The following is a 19,568-nucleotide window of genomic DNA, read 5'->3' as shown; positions in this document are numbered from 1 at the left end:
AGCGTTAGTCTTCAGAGGAAGTCGAGACAGTGAGGAGTATGGGTGTCCTGACTGTGCCAGCAGCCTGGTCCCAAGATTGCACATCCAGGTGTTACAGAGAGGGAAATATGCCAATCAAAATCTAAAACTGCAGCTTTGATGGAAACTTGGCCATAGGTTGGGGCCCAAGAAGCTGTTTTGCGGGTGGTTTCTTACAAAACAGATTACAAAATGGCAGAAATCGTTCTTCTCCACTTGGTAAAAATCAACCTCAGAAGCCTTCAGAGCATCACAGGTGACACCAATGTTGTGGGAATGGACTTACTCATGGGTACTTTGGGAAATTCCTAGGAGTAAGAGAGGGACTTGGCAAGAATCTAAGGTTTTTGAAGAGCCAGTTGGGGTAAGAGTCAGTGACACGGGAATATTATTTTTCATGAGACTTAGTTCTCCTCTACAGGCTGATGGGACCTGGGAACACCCAGGTAAGGTGAAACATGAATAAGGTATTACATTTGGACATTTTTTTCAGAGTCGGCTGGTCAAACCCCAAAAGGACACCCTGCTCACTGCTGTCCCTCACCTCTGCTCCAGCCGGTTTAATCAGTGCCCCCCAAGCCCAGCACTCAGCTTCACACTCCAGGCTAGTTTCTGGATGGTCTTTGGACAGTCTCACAACATCAGTTCAAATCTCAAAAGATAAAGACTTTTCACCATAAAGATATTAAGAAGACTGTGCCACAGGCTCTGAGAGCAAGTTCCAGAGAGGAGTTCCAAACGTCCTGTGAGCATAGTTATGCCGTGACACTTAGTGATCGTTCCTCCTATGCAACAGCTTCCCATCCCATCCCAGTAACTACTCAGCACGGTAACTACACAGCGAGAAGGTCCAGCTCACCCCGGACCCAGGTCGCTGTCGGGAGAGCTGCAAGAGGAAGAAAGGGACCCAAAGCTCTTGGGAAATCAGGTCCTACTTTCTGAAGAGAGAGAGAGAGAGAGAGAGAAAACGAGAAGACAGCGTGAGGGGCACCTCTGTGGTTTCTGACCATGTGGGTCTATGCACAGAGCTCAAAGCCTGGGAGGAAGTGACTTGCAGAGATGTGACCTATGGTCCAGAACCAGGCCCTGGTCCCTGGGAGCCCAGAGGCTGGCCCTGGGCTAGCTGGGGCCTCCGCAGCAGAAAGAAGAAGGAGATGGGAGAGGTGGAGTCTGGACCAGCTGTCCGGCTGGCCTCAAAGGGGGTCCTGGTCCAAATCCCAATGGCTTAAAGGTCCTGAGCTTCTTTGTCCTTGTTCATTTGGGGAAGGCACTCTGCTGCATGGGGCTGTTGGGTGACAGTAGGAGGGTTTTGGTGCTGGAGGGGCAGAGACAGTGACAAAGACACAGTGAAGGCCTGCAGTAGTGTGTCCGGGAGTTGGGGGTAGAGCAGGTTTCCTCCTGATAGTGGGGCAGGGCTACAGTGACCAACTGTGCCAGTTTGTCTGCAATTAAAGGGGTCCTGGGACGTGGGGAAAGTCCTGGGCAAACAGGAGAAGTTGTTCCCTCTGGGCAAGGACAAGCAATCACTGGGCAGGGCATTGAGGCTCTGGCTAGGTGGGAGGAGAAACTCCCGAGGTATAAACTTCCTTCAAAAAAATCAGGTGCAAAACCAAAACCCAAACCCAAACACAAAACCAACCACCAAAAGAGACAATTTCCTCTCAGTGAACTTATCTGATATGGGGAGCCCTCAGTTTTGCTGATGGCAGCCACTCCTGATTTATTCTTTGTTTTAAGGAATTTCTTGTACCTTCCTCTCCCTGTTGGGGTCCTGGTGTTGGAATTGAGGTTCTGGGTCTCAACTCTGCAGGCTGCTGCCTGGGGAAGTGTTCCCTCCGAGCACGTGTAAAGTTCTACGTGTGAGTTACACAGTCAGCAAGAGGCGATGGCTGAGCCAGGTGGGTGAGCCAGGTCATAGCAGACTTGGGGCAATGAGACACGTCCCAGCTCCCAGCATCTGCCTTGGAGCCTGCTGAGGAACAGTTTATCTTGGAACCAGCCAGGCTAAGGCTGAAGAGTCAAAGACCTGGTATCTATGACTGGGTGAGGCTGGAAAAAGAAGGTTAACATGCAGGTTGCCTGGCTACCACCAACTCAGTTCTCCCTTGTAAGACTTCTGTATTGTGGTCAGAAGCAAATCTGAGACCATCAGCAATCCCTCTGCTCAATGCAGATACCGTTTAAAACATCTTCCCGTTGGCATCAGGGATGATTCTTATTTTATTTCTGGGAGGACAACTCTGGAGCTGGTTGTTTTAAAATAGTTTCAAGTACAATGCAATTAATTTTTGTAAAAACGTCACATTTATCAGATGTGATCCTGCCACTCTCTTAGAGCAGCAGCTGTTGGTGTTTGCAGCCCTATGTGTTTAAGTTATCTTTTTGACATGTCACGGAGGTTTTTTGTCATGTCAGATAAGATAAAAGTAGGTGTTTGTTGCTACAGTTTCCCTTAGTACCTAGAATTCTGCATTTATCTAAAAGAGCCAGATGTTGAATTGAGGATGGAATAATAAACAGTGAGATTTGCTTTTAAATCCACCTCTGTAGAAGTTTGTTCTCTTAAGAGATTTACAAGGAATCTTTGAGTTCGTCCTCTCCTAAAGAAGATAAACTAGAGATTTTGCTTGGTATTATACTCCTCCTATATATACACAAACATGTACTTATGTTTTAATTTATGCAAGAGAAAAAAACTGTAAAAGTGCTTAGGTTCCTAAGCTGTTTTTCCATAATCTTAACTCTTTTGAAACTATTAAAATTAATCTGCAGTGAAGCTCCCAGATAGTGAATATTCAGTATAGCTTCTTACATTTTCTCACATGGGCTCCTGGATCCTTCTGAATTATGCCAGGGACTATTATGGTTCAATATTAGGGTTTTGCTTTCAACTTCCTGAACTGTAGTGACTCAGGGTGTGTTATGAAATATAGAATTGTTTAGTTGAAAGCTTCCTTAACCCTTATCTGTTTACTGCCCACCAGTATATCAACTACCAAAAATAAGGCTCACCCTTTGTCTTCTAGTAGTGGGCTACTTGGTGATGGTATTGTGCCCTCTTATGAGTTCCCAGATACATAAACAATATAATTTTTGATACCCATCTTGCCTGCAGAGGGAAGTTTCCAGGCAAGAAACTGTTTTGCGTGCACGCGCATGCGCGCACCATATTTTGAAGTAAGCTAATTAACTATAGATCATAAACCTTTGTATGTTACTTGAATCAACTCAATAAACCAGTCCAGTCAAAACTGAATACTTGGAGTGAAAGCTAATACAAATAAGCTATCATATACAGAATGCTTATCTCATGGACTCAGATGGATTTTGGCATCTAAAAGACAAAATAAAAAAACATAGACATCTTTATGTTATTATAAGGAGTTCCTATATGTAAAGTTAGCATTTTGTTTTGGAATACTTTATGTCCTTTAGTCATTAAATAGATATGGCGCTGGGGTCCCAGTGGGAAATGGCTATAGTACCAGGAAGTAACTTTTTAAAGAAAAAGTCTTCCCCTAGACAGTACAAGACTAGTAGAGAGGTATTAGGGAAATATTATTAAATGAGTAAACCAAGGGCAGCAAATGCCCTTGCGTTTTTTTGTATTTATCTTCAAAGACTTCACGGACTTTGGCAAGCTGAAAATGACCCCTAAGTTTGTGGAAACCTGCATTTAGATATTTTCTACATAAAAGGTAGTTCTCAAATGTAAAAACAATATTTACAAAGGTGTCATGTGATATTTTCTTTGAAAATTGCAATAAGGCATTTTAAGTAATAGCCGATATATTTCTTTTGAAATGTTGCAGCTGAAACACAAAGGAAAAAACTATCAATATGTACAACTTGCATGGATCTTAATGGTGTTATGCAGTGTGAAAAAGGCAATTGCAAAAGGTATATACCTAATGATCCCATTTATCTAAGCATTCTCAAAATGACAAGATTACAGAGATGGAGAACAGTTCAGTCAGGGGTTAGGGGAGGGTGTGATTGCCTAGGGGCAGCCCAAGGGAGTTTCTTTGTGGTGATGCAACAGTTCTTTATTTTGATTGTGGTGGTGATGTGAACCTAGACATGTAATAAAACGTCATAGAATTACATAGGAAAACATGCAAGAGAACAATGAGTTTATTCAAAAACAGGTGAAATCCAAGGAAGGCTTGAACTCTATTCATTCTTACTGTTAATGTCAATTTCCGGATATTGATAATGTGTTATAGTTATGGTTGGGGGAGACTGGGTGATGGGTACACAGGATCTCTCTGTACTGTTAATGCAACTTTTTTGTGATCCTATAATTATTTCAAATTATAAAGTTAGAAACAAATGCCTCTGCTGAAGAAAGGATTCTAGCTACCAATCAAACATACTTAATGAAGCAATTTAGTCAAAGACTGGTATCCTTTCAGGAGGCAGGGCTTTTAGATATAAATGCTGAAGACTCTTGATTTAGTATATGCTTAGTAGTATACAGGTCTGCAAGTCTTAAGGTGTGTAATTTAAATCAATTCCTGTTTCCGTAACTTCTATTAAAGTTGTAGAATCAGGAAATTTTAGAGTGAGCAGGAATCTTACAGAGAATGTAGGCCAAATTTTCAGGTTACACCTCTGGGTTTTGGTATCCCCAACTGTAATATAAGGGTTACGTCCTAGACTGCCATGTCCTGAAACTTTACAATATAAACTGCAGAAACTTTAATGGTAATCTTATAAATTTTGCCTCGATATTTACTGCATGAGACAAATATCTCGATTTATGTTGATTGCAAATTGAATGCAGAAAAGACAATTATTTAACATCATCTCACACATTATAAACACCTTGAGAGTAAATTACCTGGGTTAATTTTTACCACTTAGCTAAGGTTTAAAATCTTCCAGGACAGAGGGTCAAGGCAGTTTTCCTGAGATGACATATTGTTACATATTCCCTGTACAAAATATATGACTTTTGTCCATTTGAGTATGTGCGTGGAAAGGGGAGGCTTACGTACAGGTGTTTCCCGGTATGAGTCCACTGACTGCCCACCAGACCTACTAAATCAATCCTGGAAAGGTTCTGGCCAAACAAACATGAAAACTCAGAAAGCTTTAAAGAAGTGGTCATTATTACTTGAGAATAAATGGAGATAATGTTCTCTCAATGACCAATATAGCTTAAGCTTAATCACTCATCTCAACTACTCTTTTTCATAGAATGCTAAAAACCGATTACCTTTGGGGAAACTGAGGCCATCATAAAAACAGGCTCAGATTCCACCAGGGCTGTGCCTGGTTTGATGATATAGCACACATTTACAAAAGGATCTTAACAGCAGTAACATTTTGTCTCATGGTATTGACTTCCCTTAAGTCTGTAACAATTTAAGTCATAGTGTTACAAAAACAAAACTAGCAACTCACAGCATCAGTGTAATCATTTTATTAACAAAAGGAACCCATGGGGTTCAGACAAGAGTACAAAATACAATCTTTTTTTTTTTTCCCCCCGTGGGTTAAATTGTTTCATTTTTATAATAAAAATAAAAAGCTTTCATAGTTAACTTATCAAAAACATAACCCCTGCCTACTGAGTTTCTTATTGTGCAAAACAAAAACATGAAAGTAAAGTTCTGCCCATGGAAGAATTTTGTGTGCCAAAAGATGCACTTTCTCAATTTCAAAATTTTTGCATCAAAAAGAAAATTCTAAGGCCACAGTTTCTTTGCAAGCTAAGCAAGAGGAGAATAAACAAGCAAATAGCAGCTAAATTTTTACCTTCATTCCCAAGTATTCTCTGTTCCAATGTAGAATCTTCTACCTTCATCAAATAATTTGATTATAGAAAGGTATGCAGTTTCAACCTACTGCTTAAGGTCAGACATACCAATATCAATTCAATAAGGCAAATCATACCTTTTAGCTATTCTCTTAAGTGCTAAAAAATCAGCTTTGTTTTAATTTGGTGGGTGTACTTCATGATTTCTTTAAAAAAGGTGACAAAACGTTCCTAGTGAAGGATTCCAGTAAGCAGTTGCTTTTCTACTTGCAGCCAGATAGGTAAACTTTCTCTTCCTCCATACCATTTTGTTTTGTTTCTTTTACTTTGTTTTGGTATCATGGAGATGGAAAATGTCTTGACAAAACATGTAAACTACAACTCAGAGGTCAAGAAATAGCTGAAGGTGATCTATTTTTAAAGTAAAAATAAAACTGTTTAGACAGCACATAGCTAACAAACACACAAAAACAAAGCAAAATAAAAGATCACCAAAAAACCAAAGCAGGGAAAAAAGATTTGTGACGATTTCAGTACCACAATTATTGGTAAAACAGTTAGTACTGTGATTTTCATTCAGTGGCTTAAAAGATGAAAGAACGGCTTAAGATGCTTATGTGATTACAGAGAAGAGAGGTATTCCCAAGAGTGAAAAGCGTACATTTACCTAATGTTTGTATAAAAATCCCTGATCAAATGTCCAACTAATTTTTACATACAAAATTTAACCTTAGAACTTTTCTATTTCTAACGGAATATACTGACTGAAAGAAAAGCTAATCGTTCAGTTGAATGAAGTACAGTATTCTGCATGAAGCACCAGGGTTTCCAGATCTAACCCTCAGGACATGGAGGAAACCAAAGTACTGGGCTGGTCCAAAATCTCTATCATGGGAACCCCTACCTCCCTTCTACTTAGTGTACAGAAATGCTCTCAGCTCACAAAACCAACAGATTAAAGTAAAAACAAGTGAACATGTGACTGTGACTAGGAGGGGACAGGGGGACAGTAAAAACACTGCTCAGTCTTTTAGCAGCAACACAATCTTGTTGGTCTGAATATCCTGAGGTTAAAGGATAATAAAATATTGCACCAAAACAATAAAAAAAATCACAGTTTAAACAGAATTACTAAAGAACTGGAGTAACAATGAACAACACAGTGACTGCCATCAGTAGACTTAAGTCTCTTGACAGAAATTAAGTTTATATGACTTTTCAAAAAAAATGGAAAATGGTAATTCTGCCTTGATTTTGCATTTATTTTGAAATACCCTTTGGTATACACATATTAACTTTCAACTGATGTTAACCTTATAGATTTTGTCCTTGGTCCAGTTTCAGGTTTAGGGATAGGAGAGATGAGATTGCTACTGCAAATGAGCAGAAACTCCAAAGAAGACTTCACCGGCCTGGAGTTTTAAAACATATCTGATTCTGATAACCCCACTAGAGGTAGGTAAAAAAGGCCTTTTCTCCCCCTGTGCAGTTATCCTAAGGATGCAAGCTTTTTTTTTTTTCGTTTTTTAACCCTGTCTTTTTCTAATATGCTCCTAGGTAAATAAGACATGAGGAAAATCAAACATGTACCCTGCTAAAGTACTTAAAGGGGATAAAAAGTGCAACTTTCAACAAAATGTGTTTTCATATTGAAGTACACCTTTCCCCTTTCAACTGACAAGCCTTTCAAGGAAGGAACTCTTTCTTGGTTTCATAATACTGTATAGCCAACTTACAAACTACCTCATAAACTACCATTAAAAGAGTGAAAACTGTATTACTTCATTAGAACCTCATAAGACCATGACCTCAGAAAAGGATTCTTTTAAGGACTTCAGTCCTATGGAATATGGTTAGAAATCATGAAGACCCTCACACCAGAGGGTCTCGCTTCATGTTTAATTTAGAGTGGGCCCCTTTCCTGTTCATGCACACCCTTGTGCTGCTACGTTCTCCAAAATCAAGTCTCCTCCCAATGCGTCCATACCGTCTTAAAGCTGAGGATACATCTGTTCTACTTTGAGAAACCTTTGTAAAGATATGCTCGCATAGTGTTTTCACTGTTTACAGGCACCTTTCTCTTGGGTCAGCATAGGCACTCTTCACTTACTCTATCACCATCAGGACTTCCATTACATTCTGTGACTTTTCACATCTTCGTCCCATAGTTCTAAGGGGATACAAGACCACATCACAAACTTGTGCAACAATCCTGCTGGCCCACTGGAAAGTTCACGCATTCTTTAATTTCTATCACCTTCAGTCTTGATGTTCATTTATGTTCTTAAGCTAATCCTCCCTCCCTCTTCCCCAAAAAGGCAGGGGGAAAGAACCAACATTCTAATTTGGTGATGAACACAGTGATTTCTGAAATATGTTCAGAGAATGAAGGAAACAGGCTGGGTCTCTTCTACGTCACTAGGATGTGGATCAACCTGTAAAAACGAGCAGACCAAGATTACTACTGCAGCATTCTTTAACGTGGTTCTAGTATCTATTTCTAATTATATGGTCATAAGCCAAACTGCTTAAAGCCTATTAAGAAGTCCCAGTAGGCCACTTAAGTTCTCTGTATTCCATGGCCTTAAAGGCAATCCACGGTACTCTACATGTATGCTAGAGAATACCAAGAAAACACCGCAAAATGTGGTAAGTGGATCAGTGATAATCTATCACCATCGTAAAAATTTTTTTGTATGTATCCTCTACTAATTGGGAGTCAAAAACAGACACAGAGAATTATTTACAAACAGCACAACACAAGTCTAATTTTCTTTTGCTTTGTTTACCTCTGAATAAAGAGGTGGAGGCTGAAATCTGAATTCCTGAATGCAGGCAAACATAGGACAGCACGACTCCCCCTCACAGTTAGGGGGTTGAGGGTAAGGAGGAACGTGTCTAGAGTATTCTTCCTCCGACACCACGTCTGCGTAATTTGGTGGTGCTGAAACAAAAAAGGAGTTGGATCTAAGAAATCCAGGCAAAAACTAATTACATTAATCTCTTCTGAACTCTTACAGGAACAAGAAATTTAGCTTAATTTGAAGATAAAACATTGGTATTTTTTCCTCTAATCAGGAAGTTTTTGTGCCCATTACAACAAAAGAATATTCAGTAGATTCTGCTTTTATTAAAGTACTATTAACATTGATTTATATTCTGAGACGTGTTTTAGTCTAGGTTAAAAAAAGAATCATTGAAATGTGGCTACAGAAAACACCAACATAACACACTATACTCTTATTCTGATTATTTTCCATTCTTCTACTATTATAAATAGGAATCAGGAGATGTAGATTGTATTTCTGGATCTGCCATTAGGAGCTTTCTGTCTTGGATAAGCTAAACTCTCAAAGTCCCTTCTGGGAATAATGTTTTATGATTTTTAGTAATAAAAAGAGTAAGGATAGTTGTAGTGGCAGCAGTAATTATCATTTGAGCATTTCTTATCTTGTAAGTCCTGTTCTTAAGTACTCTATGTGTAAAACTGCATTCTGAAAGAACCTCGGAACATTTTACCTTCAGGCTGTTCTGGCAGAGTCAGCGTCAACCAGCTCATATCCATAAAAAACTGGCTGGCAATGCTGGAGTTTCTGCTGCCAAAACCATTGTACGGAACCGTGCCAATCACTAAGGGCAGCTCAAGCATCAATTTTTTAGCACCAGGAATGTGAATATACACCTAATATGCCAAAAAACAAAACAACAACAAAGAGAGAGAGAGAGAGAGAAAGGCACAAATGTAAGTTAAACCTCATAGTAAATAACCCGATTATTTTTTCATAGAAAAAATGCTTTTGTTGTCTGCTACCACCCCCAACACAACTGTAAATTGTCCTGACGAATAAAATGAAGAACAAACCAAATGAAGAGCCCACAAAATACAGTGAACGCTCTGTGATGGGGAAGTGTGGCCTTAATACACTTCATTGTAAGTGAGCACAGCTTACACAGAACCATAGAAAGTTAAGTACATGTCTTCAATATAGCAGCCCTACTGCACCTTCATTCTTCCATGTTATTTAATTAAATACCTCAGAGAGATAGTTTTTGATTAAAAAACAGAGGCCAATCTTCACATATTCCACAATTTGTTGTAATGCTGACATAAAATGACATTTTCCTGGGTATTAAAGGTACATCTCCTCAGTAACATGGCACCAGGTATGGCTCCATGCTACGACTTTAATTTCACCAAGCGCCGTGCTCACAGCTAAGGAGTAGTCCACTCGGATGATGCAGCAGTCCAGGATGGACGGTGTCACGGGCGGGATCTTGAGGGTCTTCCCGTTCCAGGTGTCGGTGCTCCCGGAGGCGATGTGGTTCCCGCGCACGTGGGCCACCATGAGCCGCACGGTCTTCGTTTTCCCGCTGGCCAGGTACGTCTGCGTCTGGAAAATGGCAGCTTTGGGAACAATCAGACGAGAGGAACAATTCTCTATTTCTGCATAGATTGGAATAGCTTCTCCTAAAAAGAAAACAAAAACACCTTCAGAGACCCTTGAGGAAATTCTCTCCACAGTGGAACAAAGCCGTTACTGATGAAAGCTGAAACGTGGCAACGCTGCTTTAACAAGTTGAGAAGCCTCACGGAAAACTTACATTGCAAATCTGAGTCAGAGAAGTGAAAATTTACGGTAGGTTGTGGTAGATACTGTTTTCTAACTATTGCATGATTCACTTTTCTAATGTAGCAATATTAGACTACCAATTCTAAAGATCTGTAAATGCCCAGTATCTACAAAAATTAAGAGAAGACATACAAATAAATGATTCAGTACTACGTTAAGTACAGAAGATCACTAACAAACTCATTAGTGCCTAACAAATTAAAATCTTCCCAACAGAAGAACAAAGTCTTCCTATTTTAGGAACGGATAAATACAAATAAAGCAATGGATGGAGTAGGCAAGTTTTACACCCACATTATACATCCACCATCATACCATTCCATACCATATTCATTTCCAACAAGCCAGAACCCTGGAGTGGCGGCCAAATCCACTGGACGGAATTGGGCCCTTCACAGATTGTTGTTCTGATATCAATCTGACTGTTAAGAGTGTCAATGTTCTACATTCTAGCCCCTCCCATATATCTGAATTCCCAGCATGGAGTCAGAATGCCTAACAGCATTTTCATATGACAACAGCTCTCTTCTGAGCAACACTGGTCGGAACATTTTTTTGCAACATTAAAATAAAATGCTGGCATTTTCCCACTCTACTGGTTTTAGTCTTTGTTACGAAAGTACCAGGACCGAAGTCAGAAATACCAGGATTATTGGGATCCACTCATCTATTTACAAATATTTAAATATCAATTATTTATACTAGAACCAGACAACTGTATTATTCATGTTTTAAAATAGTATATACTTGGTAAATTACAAAACACACTATTAAAAATCACTTACAATTAGCTAATAAAATGAAGGAATCTTGCATTTGGATTTTTAAACAGTTTGCTTACCATTACAGTATCCCTTTCTTTCAATTTTGGCACTCAGCGAGACTGGACCAGAAGTGAAAAACCAACAGCCAACCATTTTCTCTTGAGTTTTCAATACAGGGGTCTTGAAAAGTTCAAGTAATAAAAATAATTAAACTGGTCTAGAAAACGCATAGAACTTAAAGTTATGTCATTTTTTATTAAACAGTTGTACAGCAATGTCTTCCAAAAAACAACAAATCAACCTTTCTTATCTTCCTGTGACAAACTAGGTAAAATACTTAAAGACAAAGCATTAAAAATCATTCCCTTTTCAGGAAAACTAAGGTGAATTTTCAGATTCAAATTAGGATGACATCATTCTATTTTATCCTATATTTTCATTGTGTTTCTGGGAAGTGATATAACATCCTTTAAAAAAGCAATCAAAAACTGTATTAGTACCTATTAATATGACAGAACTACTTTTTTTTTAAAGACTTTATGTGTAGATCAGGAAAAGGAGAAATGGTATAAAAATCAATAAACAGAATGTTCTTTTTGTCTTGGCATTTAAAATATGGAATAAGCAAACAGCCTTTTTTCCTTACTTCAAAATGCATTATTAGGCAGAAATTTCAAGTGTCCTTAACTTAGAATGATTTTGGGGTTTTGTGTAACAGCAGTGCAATAACACACCTAGTGTAATGGATCTAAAGGGTTATTGAACTCACCACCCCACTTTCTATTCTACAGTAGCAAGATAAGCGATACAAGACGCTTATATAATACTGTTTATAAAACAGTATTATAAAATACTGTTTAAAATGCTCAGTTTACAAGACACACAAACCAAAAGTTCACTGTAAAACCCAAAGTTGAAATATTTTTTTCAATTATAAAAGGATAGTAAAGGACAAATAGTATCTCTTTTGCCAAAAAATAAAATATCTTTAAATTATTTGCCACAATGGCCCCATAAATAGTTTAGAATTAGTTAACCACCCAATTCTAAGTAGTTTTTAAAAACACAAAGCAGTTATTACCATCATCAATTTTCAAAATAGGTGCTAAGCAGGTGATAAGTGATAGTTATAAGCCAGGTCAGCTGGGTCTGGCTACTGTACGATTTTGGCCACAAGGGACCATGCAACTAGGGCATATCTGTTACATTTTTATAATCTAAAGGTGAACATCAGAGTAAATTCTATTTCATTTTTGTGTGGAAGTAGAGTTAAACAACTTTTAACTCCTGTTTCTTTTCCTGATCTTTAAAAACACTGGCTAGAAAGAGAAACCTCCAATACTAAAAATATATCTTTGTAACATCAGTATCATGATGGAAAGTTTAAATTATGAAGTAAAAAATCATTCATTCATATTTAAATGAAGAACCATTAGGTCCTAGTAGCTATCATGAAAGTACAAGGTATAATTTTATATTATTTTGATAATATGGGTTTAGATAAAAGAATCTAGCTCATTAACTCCCATCTTGCCTATTCTGTTGTTACTTATAGCCTAATCTTTCTTATCAGCCTACAGTATTTCTGGTGATTATTAGAAGTTCAATGCTTTAATGTGGCCAAATCTGTCATAAGGAAATGATAAGTGAAAGGGTCTCCAGAGCAGCTGCATGCACTTACTTAATGTTAGAAAATGACATGCAAAATGCAAGGAGACACAGCATAATGGCCTCAGCTTCAATAACAGGCTGGGCGTGATTAATACTCTTCCATAATTACTGTTCCTCAACCTGCTATTAGCGAAGAGTTTAGAATACCACAGCCCTGTGAATGTGGCTGCTCTGGGAAAAGTAACTACTTTGTGTGTGTGCATTATTATTATTAAGCCTTATTAATGCATTTTAAGCCCATGTAACTTTCTGGCAAAAGCAGCCCTGAACAACAGGGACACAATCAATAGTACTAACACACACAATTTGTAATTTGCCCAACTTAGAATCACATATTTATAGTGAATGCCTATGGGTTATAAGATTATATCGGAAAGTGACAGGACAGGCTGCCACCAGACTTGCTAAATGTAGAGACCACAGTTGAAAGGAAGGAGGATGGAAGGGAAGGAGGAAAAGGGGAAGGAGGAAGAACTTACTAGTAATGCTGGTGTGTTGACATCGATGTGACTGACGACCTGGAGTTCCCGCTTAATGCTCTGATCAGGTGCCTGGGGTCGTTCCAAAACTGCTCTCACACAGTACTGAATACTTCCATATTTCCCGGTGAATGAGGTTACCAAAGGTCTGAAATAAACCAAAGAGATGACTTTTTAACTTTGTTTTTCAGTTTAACAAAACTGGGAAAAGCCCTTAAAGTGTTGTTTTTTTTTGTTTTGTTTTTAAAAAAAAAAAAAAAAAGGTGAGCGAGGTTAGGTCTACTCAGGGGTTATTCAGGATAAACATGCACACCTGAATGTCAGAAGGTACTTGGTGCCCATACAACTGGATAGACAGGTTGCAGGGAAAGGAAATCCCCAGTTATACAGTTTCACTTACTCAGATGGAAGTTGAAAGCTAAATGGAAATTCATGTTTTCCAGGCTGTAGTAAGAGGATGCCTTCACCTAAAAAAGAGAATACATTTTATTTTCACTAAGGTTCATATTACATCAAGAATTTTCACAATGTAAATCATAGTTTTTTAAAAAGGTTTTCCTAGCTATATATAACACTGAATATACGTCAAAAAGTACATTAAACTGAGATTTAGAGAATTAAATTTTGAATCAACTTTTACCAAGTTTACTCAATTTCAAACCACATATATATATATGTGTATATATATATGTATGTATGTATATACGTATCTTCTATCTGCAAATAGACCAATTACACAAGTAATTACCATAAAATGCCAGAGCTCCCATATACATATATATGTGTATACAACCATATACACATACATACCTACATATACATAAACATTTATTTCCCCCACTTGTATACTAGCATGAGTATACTAATGTTAGTATACTATTATACTAACATGAGGTACCAATATTAAACTGGACCTAAAATTAATCTAGAAAAAAATAGATCTATTTATTTTGGGTATACCACAAAAATCAGACTAAATATTCTTTGGGCAGAGATGGAAAAGGAGATGAAAAATTTACTTGGAATATTATGAATACTGAATACTAAATAGCCAAACCAACAGGACAAACTATTAGGCAGGAGTCATTACTGATTAATAGGGGATGTTGTTTAACTTGGGATATGGAGTGGGCCTGGCCAAGCATGGCCACGACTCCTTCCTCCTGCTCTGGGGTCAGCCAGCCCCATTTCATTTCAAGCAGAGGCTTACCCCTGACTGTGAGAAGGCCAGGAGGCAGGGTGTGGATGGACCTAGCAAGGCCAGAGGCACTGCTGGAGCTCTGATGAGTGCAGAGACTGTATCGTTCAGATCCGAAGCCAACTCCAGGGCTATCAGTGTTGGTTGGGTGGCTCCCCAGAGATACTTATAAATGTTCCCTTCATTTTATGTGCATAGATTCAAGTTTAGAACTAAATTCCCTCATCAAGGGTGGGATGATTAAGATGAAGAAAGTGCAGCACAGACTGAGAACTTTCTCTGAGATCTGCCTGGTCAGTAGATACGAAATGGAGATTTCTACTGTAACCATTCATTAAAAAAAATTTAAAGGCCAGAAATCACTAGTGAAATGGGATAATTTTTCATTTAAATACTAGAGTTTTAAGACCGTCATCAACTCAGTTAACATTTCAACCTTATACTTTTAGAAAACAGGAATGCATTACTGGCCCATTAAGTCTCCTGAATCTATCTCCAATTTTCAGTGTGTAATATATTAGGAAATAAAAAACCTTACAAGTATTTGCCACTTAAGATCATTCAAATAGAAATATTCAACAGGTGGGTGACTTGGAAACTAAGTGAATAAGTCATAGGGACATGAGACCATGTTAAATGACAGTGACAGACTGAGTCCCACAGCTCAGGTGTGTCCAGAGCCACCCTATAAGCCCCAGCAGTGCTACAGCACTGGAATCAGGGAAGCCTCTCCATTTTATAGCTATCAGGTACTAGGCTCAAGGAATCCCAACACTCCTTAGAGCTGGGCTAAAGTTCTAATTTGTAATCGTTAGATTACTGAATATGACAAAGTACTTAAAATGTTTAAAAATGTGGATTTCATTTATGTTCAAAATTTACAGTGCTTAAATGTCAGGCACAAAGCTGATACAAAATGGATACAAAGCTAAATAACTTCAATCCCCAAATAGACCTTGGGAGGAAAGGAGGCTACAGACACTTGTACACAAGTAATGACCCTAGCATGCTGGAGTCCATGGCAGTGGTGGGGGCATCTTGAGGACCACTTCTGCTGTTGAAGTAAGGGTTGGCATGGAGACAAGTGAGAAGGGGTTTAGATGAAGGGAAGGGAATGAGGCAGAGCATGACAGGCAAGTGTGAAGAACAGAGTTGCACAGGACATTGGAAGAGGTTGAGAGAGAAATGAAGTTCCCTCTTCAGAGAAAAACAACAAATCAACATAGGAACTAGAACATTTAAAATGAGGCTTTCAACTACCTCAAAACATAAACAGGAAATAATTTTGAGAAAGTTGATAAACCTGGGTTATAGTATTTGGAATCAAATCTTTGCTTGCTTGCTTTCTCGTTTATTTATTAATTTTTAATTAAGAAGGTCCACAAGCTGAATCATGTGCCCATTTCTGCTTCTGCTCTTATAGTTTATTACCCTTGTCTTATGCAATGAGAACTACAATGTCACAAGATGTTTCATTCGTTAATGGTCCTTCAGCCCAAACTCATAATTCAGAGCACTGGTGAGCGTGGGAGCTAGAAGACCATCACAGAGGCAGACTGGGGCTCAGGAAGGATGAGGAACGTGCACAAGGTCATACTCCTGGTGTGCGACCAAGATGTGAAACCAACTCTCTGATGTGTCTTGTCTTTCTACCACAATTATTGAATAAAAATATGAAGAAAATCAATCACCATGATAGCAAGTAGTTAGATTAACAATGCCAAAAAATTATCCAGTAGATTTTTTGAAAATAGATCCCACAGCCATACTTCCCGAATATCTGGATTTCTAAAAATCTCTTCAGGTGGCTGAAATTCAGCTAGGTTTTGGAATTAAATGAACCTAAGAGTCTACAACTATGTAAAGTTGCTAGCCTCTTCCAAGCTACAGATATTAGGAGTGATTTTTTTTCTCAGTGAAATCAACTAAAACAGACCATGATTTTACTTTTTGCCAAGGTTTGTTATGGTACATTCTAAAACAAGCTACGATTTTCAGGTTGTCTAGGGTTAGCCATTCTATTCCGTTAGAATGACAAAATAAAACCTGACTTGTGAATCAAACACTATTTGATAGCCCAGATTTTATCAAAGCGTTTTTTTTACTTCAAATCCCAGGTCCAACTGCTATTAATCTTACATCTATTTACTGAGTAGTTATGGGAACAGAGATACAGAGTCCAAAGTCCCGGACAAAAAACCAATTTACTTCCCTCTTCCATTGCCCTTGACTCCAGTCAGCCATCTTGAAAATCTGTGTTGTCTGTTACCTTGGGGTAGGCATGTATAGGTTGATTCTGGAAACCATATTGATGAAAAGGCATAAGGCAGGTAAGAACTGTCACCTAACATACTACACTTGCTAATCCAAAAGAGGGCTTTGGTTCATACATGTTTTCCTCACCACAGTTTCTGGGATTACTCGATTCTCACTACCTTGAGGATTTAACTGTGAACAGTCTACTTCTCCACAGCAGGACAAGGAAAAACTGCACTTACTACTGATTTTTGTATAATACATAGCAAGGGTTAAACACTGATACGCTGTATTTTATTCTTCAAGGGCCGAGAGTCTATACCATTATTTATTTTACAGATAAATGCTGAAGCTGATGAGGCAAAAACTGAAAGAAGACTAAGACTCACCGTTCCTAGTATTTTTTTGCACCTAATATTGATAGAATACCCATGTAGTGAGTTTCCACATGGGCACTTTAAAGAGTGTAAAAGCCTACACTATTAACTGGGCTTCACAAGAAGGGTCATCATTCTTCCAGAAACTCTTACAGTGCCCAGATCCCATTGTCACTAAAGGTCTATGGGGGTGGGCTAGGGGAGGGAGGAAGAGAATGCAAAGGAAACAAAAAGAAGCGAAAAATAAATACAAAGAATGTTAGACAGACGTAGAACTCTTAAGTTACCCCACTCCCCAAAGGAGGGAAACCAAGTATGATGATCAAGTCAAAAAGCACTTCCTTTGAACACGTAACGCTCAGGAACTACTTCCCGCCTCCTCAGACTGAGGTTTTGCTAACTCATCATGCACCAAGAACTAGCATCTAGAGACGGGGCGGGGGAGAAGGGGCCCCCATAAACACTGGGTACCCCAGAATGGAACCTCGTAAACTCTGGTTCCGCCCTCCATTCCTTAGACCACAAGAGAAGGAACCTAAATCCCCAGATCCTTGATTCCTGACTGCTCATCACAGGTTCCCATGGCAACGGCTCACTCCCAGAGCTGTCCTAGATGGTCCTGGGACCCTGGCGCCAGTCAGACCCCAGCGAGCCAGGGGCGGGGCGCCAGCAGAGGTGAGCACCATCTCCCCGGTGCTGTGAGGTGGGGGGCGCAGGCATTGTTGCCCACCCGTCAAGGCGACCAAACTGAGGCCGGCTACCCCGTGGGCGGACCCCCCGCCCACCCAGCCGGTGGGCATCCGCCGGCGCGCCCCCTCCCAGTCCCGCCAGTCCCTCTCCGGGGCCGTGGCCCGCGCTCACCGGCCGGGGGCTCGCGCAGGCTCAGGCGCACGTTCAAGTACTCCACCTCCGAGGCGGCTGCCGGGGCAGCGGCGCCGGCGCTCGGGCCCCAGGCGGCGGTGGCGCGACCCTGGGCCTCCAGGCGCAGCGCGCGGAGGGTCACCGGCTCGGCAGCCTCCAGCAGCACGTGCCCTGCCACCGTCTCGCCGCTCGAGTAGCAGCCCTTGCGCTCGTCCTCGAACACCAGACCTAGACTCTTCACGCGGCCCTCGGAGCCCACCACCGCCGCGGACCCCGCCTCACCGCCCATCCTACCGGCCGACGCGGCCGCACCAAGGACGTCGGCAGCGGCCTGGAGCCGGGGTCGCGAGCAGAGCGGCGCCGCTGTCACGGGCGCCAGCTCACGCCGAGGGCCCGCGCGGCCGCTTTGCGGTGCCCGGTGGAGCCCCGGTGCGCCGTAGGGCCTGTCGCTTTAACAAACCCAGCTGGGAATGGAAAAGGACCGGGACAACCCACCCCCGGCGCGCGCCCATAGGCTGGCTGTGAGCCGCGCGGCGTACTGATTGGTTGTAAATGGCTACTGAGCCATTTCATTGGCGCCGCCGCGCACGGGCTGGCGCAGGAGGGCAGTGCGTGATCAGGGAGTGGTGACCAATCAGGGTACGCGGGTGTGCACGTGCACAGGCCGTTTATTGGCTGGGGCAAGGCACAGTCCTGGGGCACTGACCAATAGTGAGGCGGTGCGCCCATGTGGACAGATAGTGGGGAACAATATTAGTTAAGGAGGGGGCGGAACCGGGAATCTCAGGCTCGCGGCGTGTCAGCCGTTCCTATGGTTACAAACGGAGGCGGGGTTTCTAGCAGCTTGGGAACTGTTTGCGGGAGTCAGGGGGATTCACACTAGAATGTGAGGTTGTGGCTGTAACTGGTTTGTGTTTATGATTACATCTGCAATACTTGAGAGGAAGTAGATGCGCTGGAAAAAGGAACTTAGCAGTATTTCTTTGTGAGATTTGGGGGCCGACCGCCTCGGAACTTTAATGGACAACTTGGCATCTACTAACATCCAGGTTCCTGAGCCCCGCTTCTCTCGGGTTTCAGAGTTCGCAGCCTAAGAAAGAGTTGCAGGCGGGAAGAATGAAGGCTGTGGTTCTCAACCTGGAACGACCCTAAGGAGTTCTGCTGCCCGGCTCGTCTTGCAGCCTCTTTAAACTGAGAATGGCTGGAACGGTCATTCTTCCTGCTCTAAATAAGGTCATCAGTCTCGTTGTTTCTAAACAACATCTGCCACCCAAGTTTCTTCCCCGCCCAGAAGGATTTCCTGACCTCGGTGTTATAGTCCACGAAAATTTCCAGTTGCCTTGATGACTTGTTCTCCATGCCCACAGCTCCTGTCGCCTGTCCTCGGTTTCATTTTCTTCTTTAATCCTTCACTCCTTCTCTATTCTAATTTTTTCTTTTTATCATCTAACATCGCTGCCACTATCTAGCCATCGTATTCTAACCCTTATAAATTCTTCCCTTATAAAAATACCAAGGTTGTGAGCTATCACGGGTTGATCAATCTCAT

General features: G+C 40.7%; 1 protein-coding gene across 1 annotated transcript; it reads right to left on the bottom strand.

The window, feature by feature from the left end:
* Positions 1 to 5,513: 5,513 nt before the first annotated feature.
* Positions 5,514 to 18,449, bottom strand: ARRDC4 (arrestin domain containing 4). The gene is made up of 8 exons (XM_061181806.1): positions 18,020 to 18,449; positions 13,728 to 13,794; positions 13,328 to 13,475; positions 11,255 to 11,357; positions 9,994 to 10,250; positions 9,302 to 9,464; positions 8,572 to 8,726; positions 5,514 to 8,217 (listed from the first exon to the last, which is right to left on the bottom strand). Exons 1-8 carry the CDS (start codon positions 18,306 to 18,308, stop codon positions 8,161 to 8,163), a joined length of 1,239 nt encoding a protein of 412 aa, XP_061037789.1. The 5' UTR covers positions 18,309 to 18,449; the 3' UTR covers positions 5,514 to 8,160.
* Between the last annotated feature and the right edge of the window lie 1,119 nt (positions 18,450 to 19,568).

This window comes from Eubalaena glacialis, chromosome 2 (assembly GCF_028564815.1).
Source record: "Eubalaena glacialis isolate mEubGla1 chromosome 2, mEubGla1.1.hap2.+ XY, whole genome shotgun sequence".
NCBI lineage: Eukaryota > Metazoa > Chordata > Mammalia > Artiodactyla > Balaenidae > Eubalaena > Eubalaena glacialis.
Note: the sequence above shows the minus strand (reverse complement) of the source record. Positions and strands in the feature narration are given on the sequence as shown.

Bases quoted from the DNA above. Each gene is read 5' to 3' on its own strand.
- ARRDC4 (XM_061181806.1), bottom strand. From the start codon at position 18,308: ATGGGCGGTGAGGCGGGGTCCGCGGCGGTGGTGGGCTCCGAGGGCCGC. The intron at 9,465-9,993 runs GTGAGCACGGCG...TTGGCATATTAG, and splicing joins GAGTGGACTACTCCTTAGCT to GTGTATATTCACATTCCTGG. The intron at 8,218-8,571 runs GTAAACAAAGCA...TCGTTTTTACAG, and splicing joins CTCCACCTCTTTATTCAGAG to GTTGATCCACATCCTAGTGA.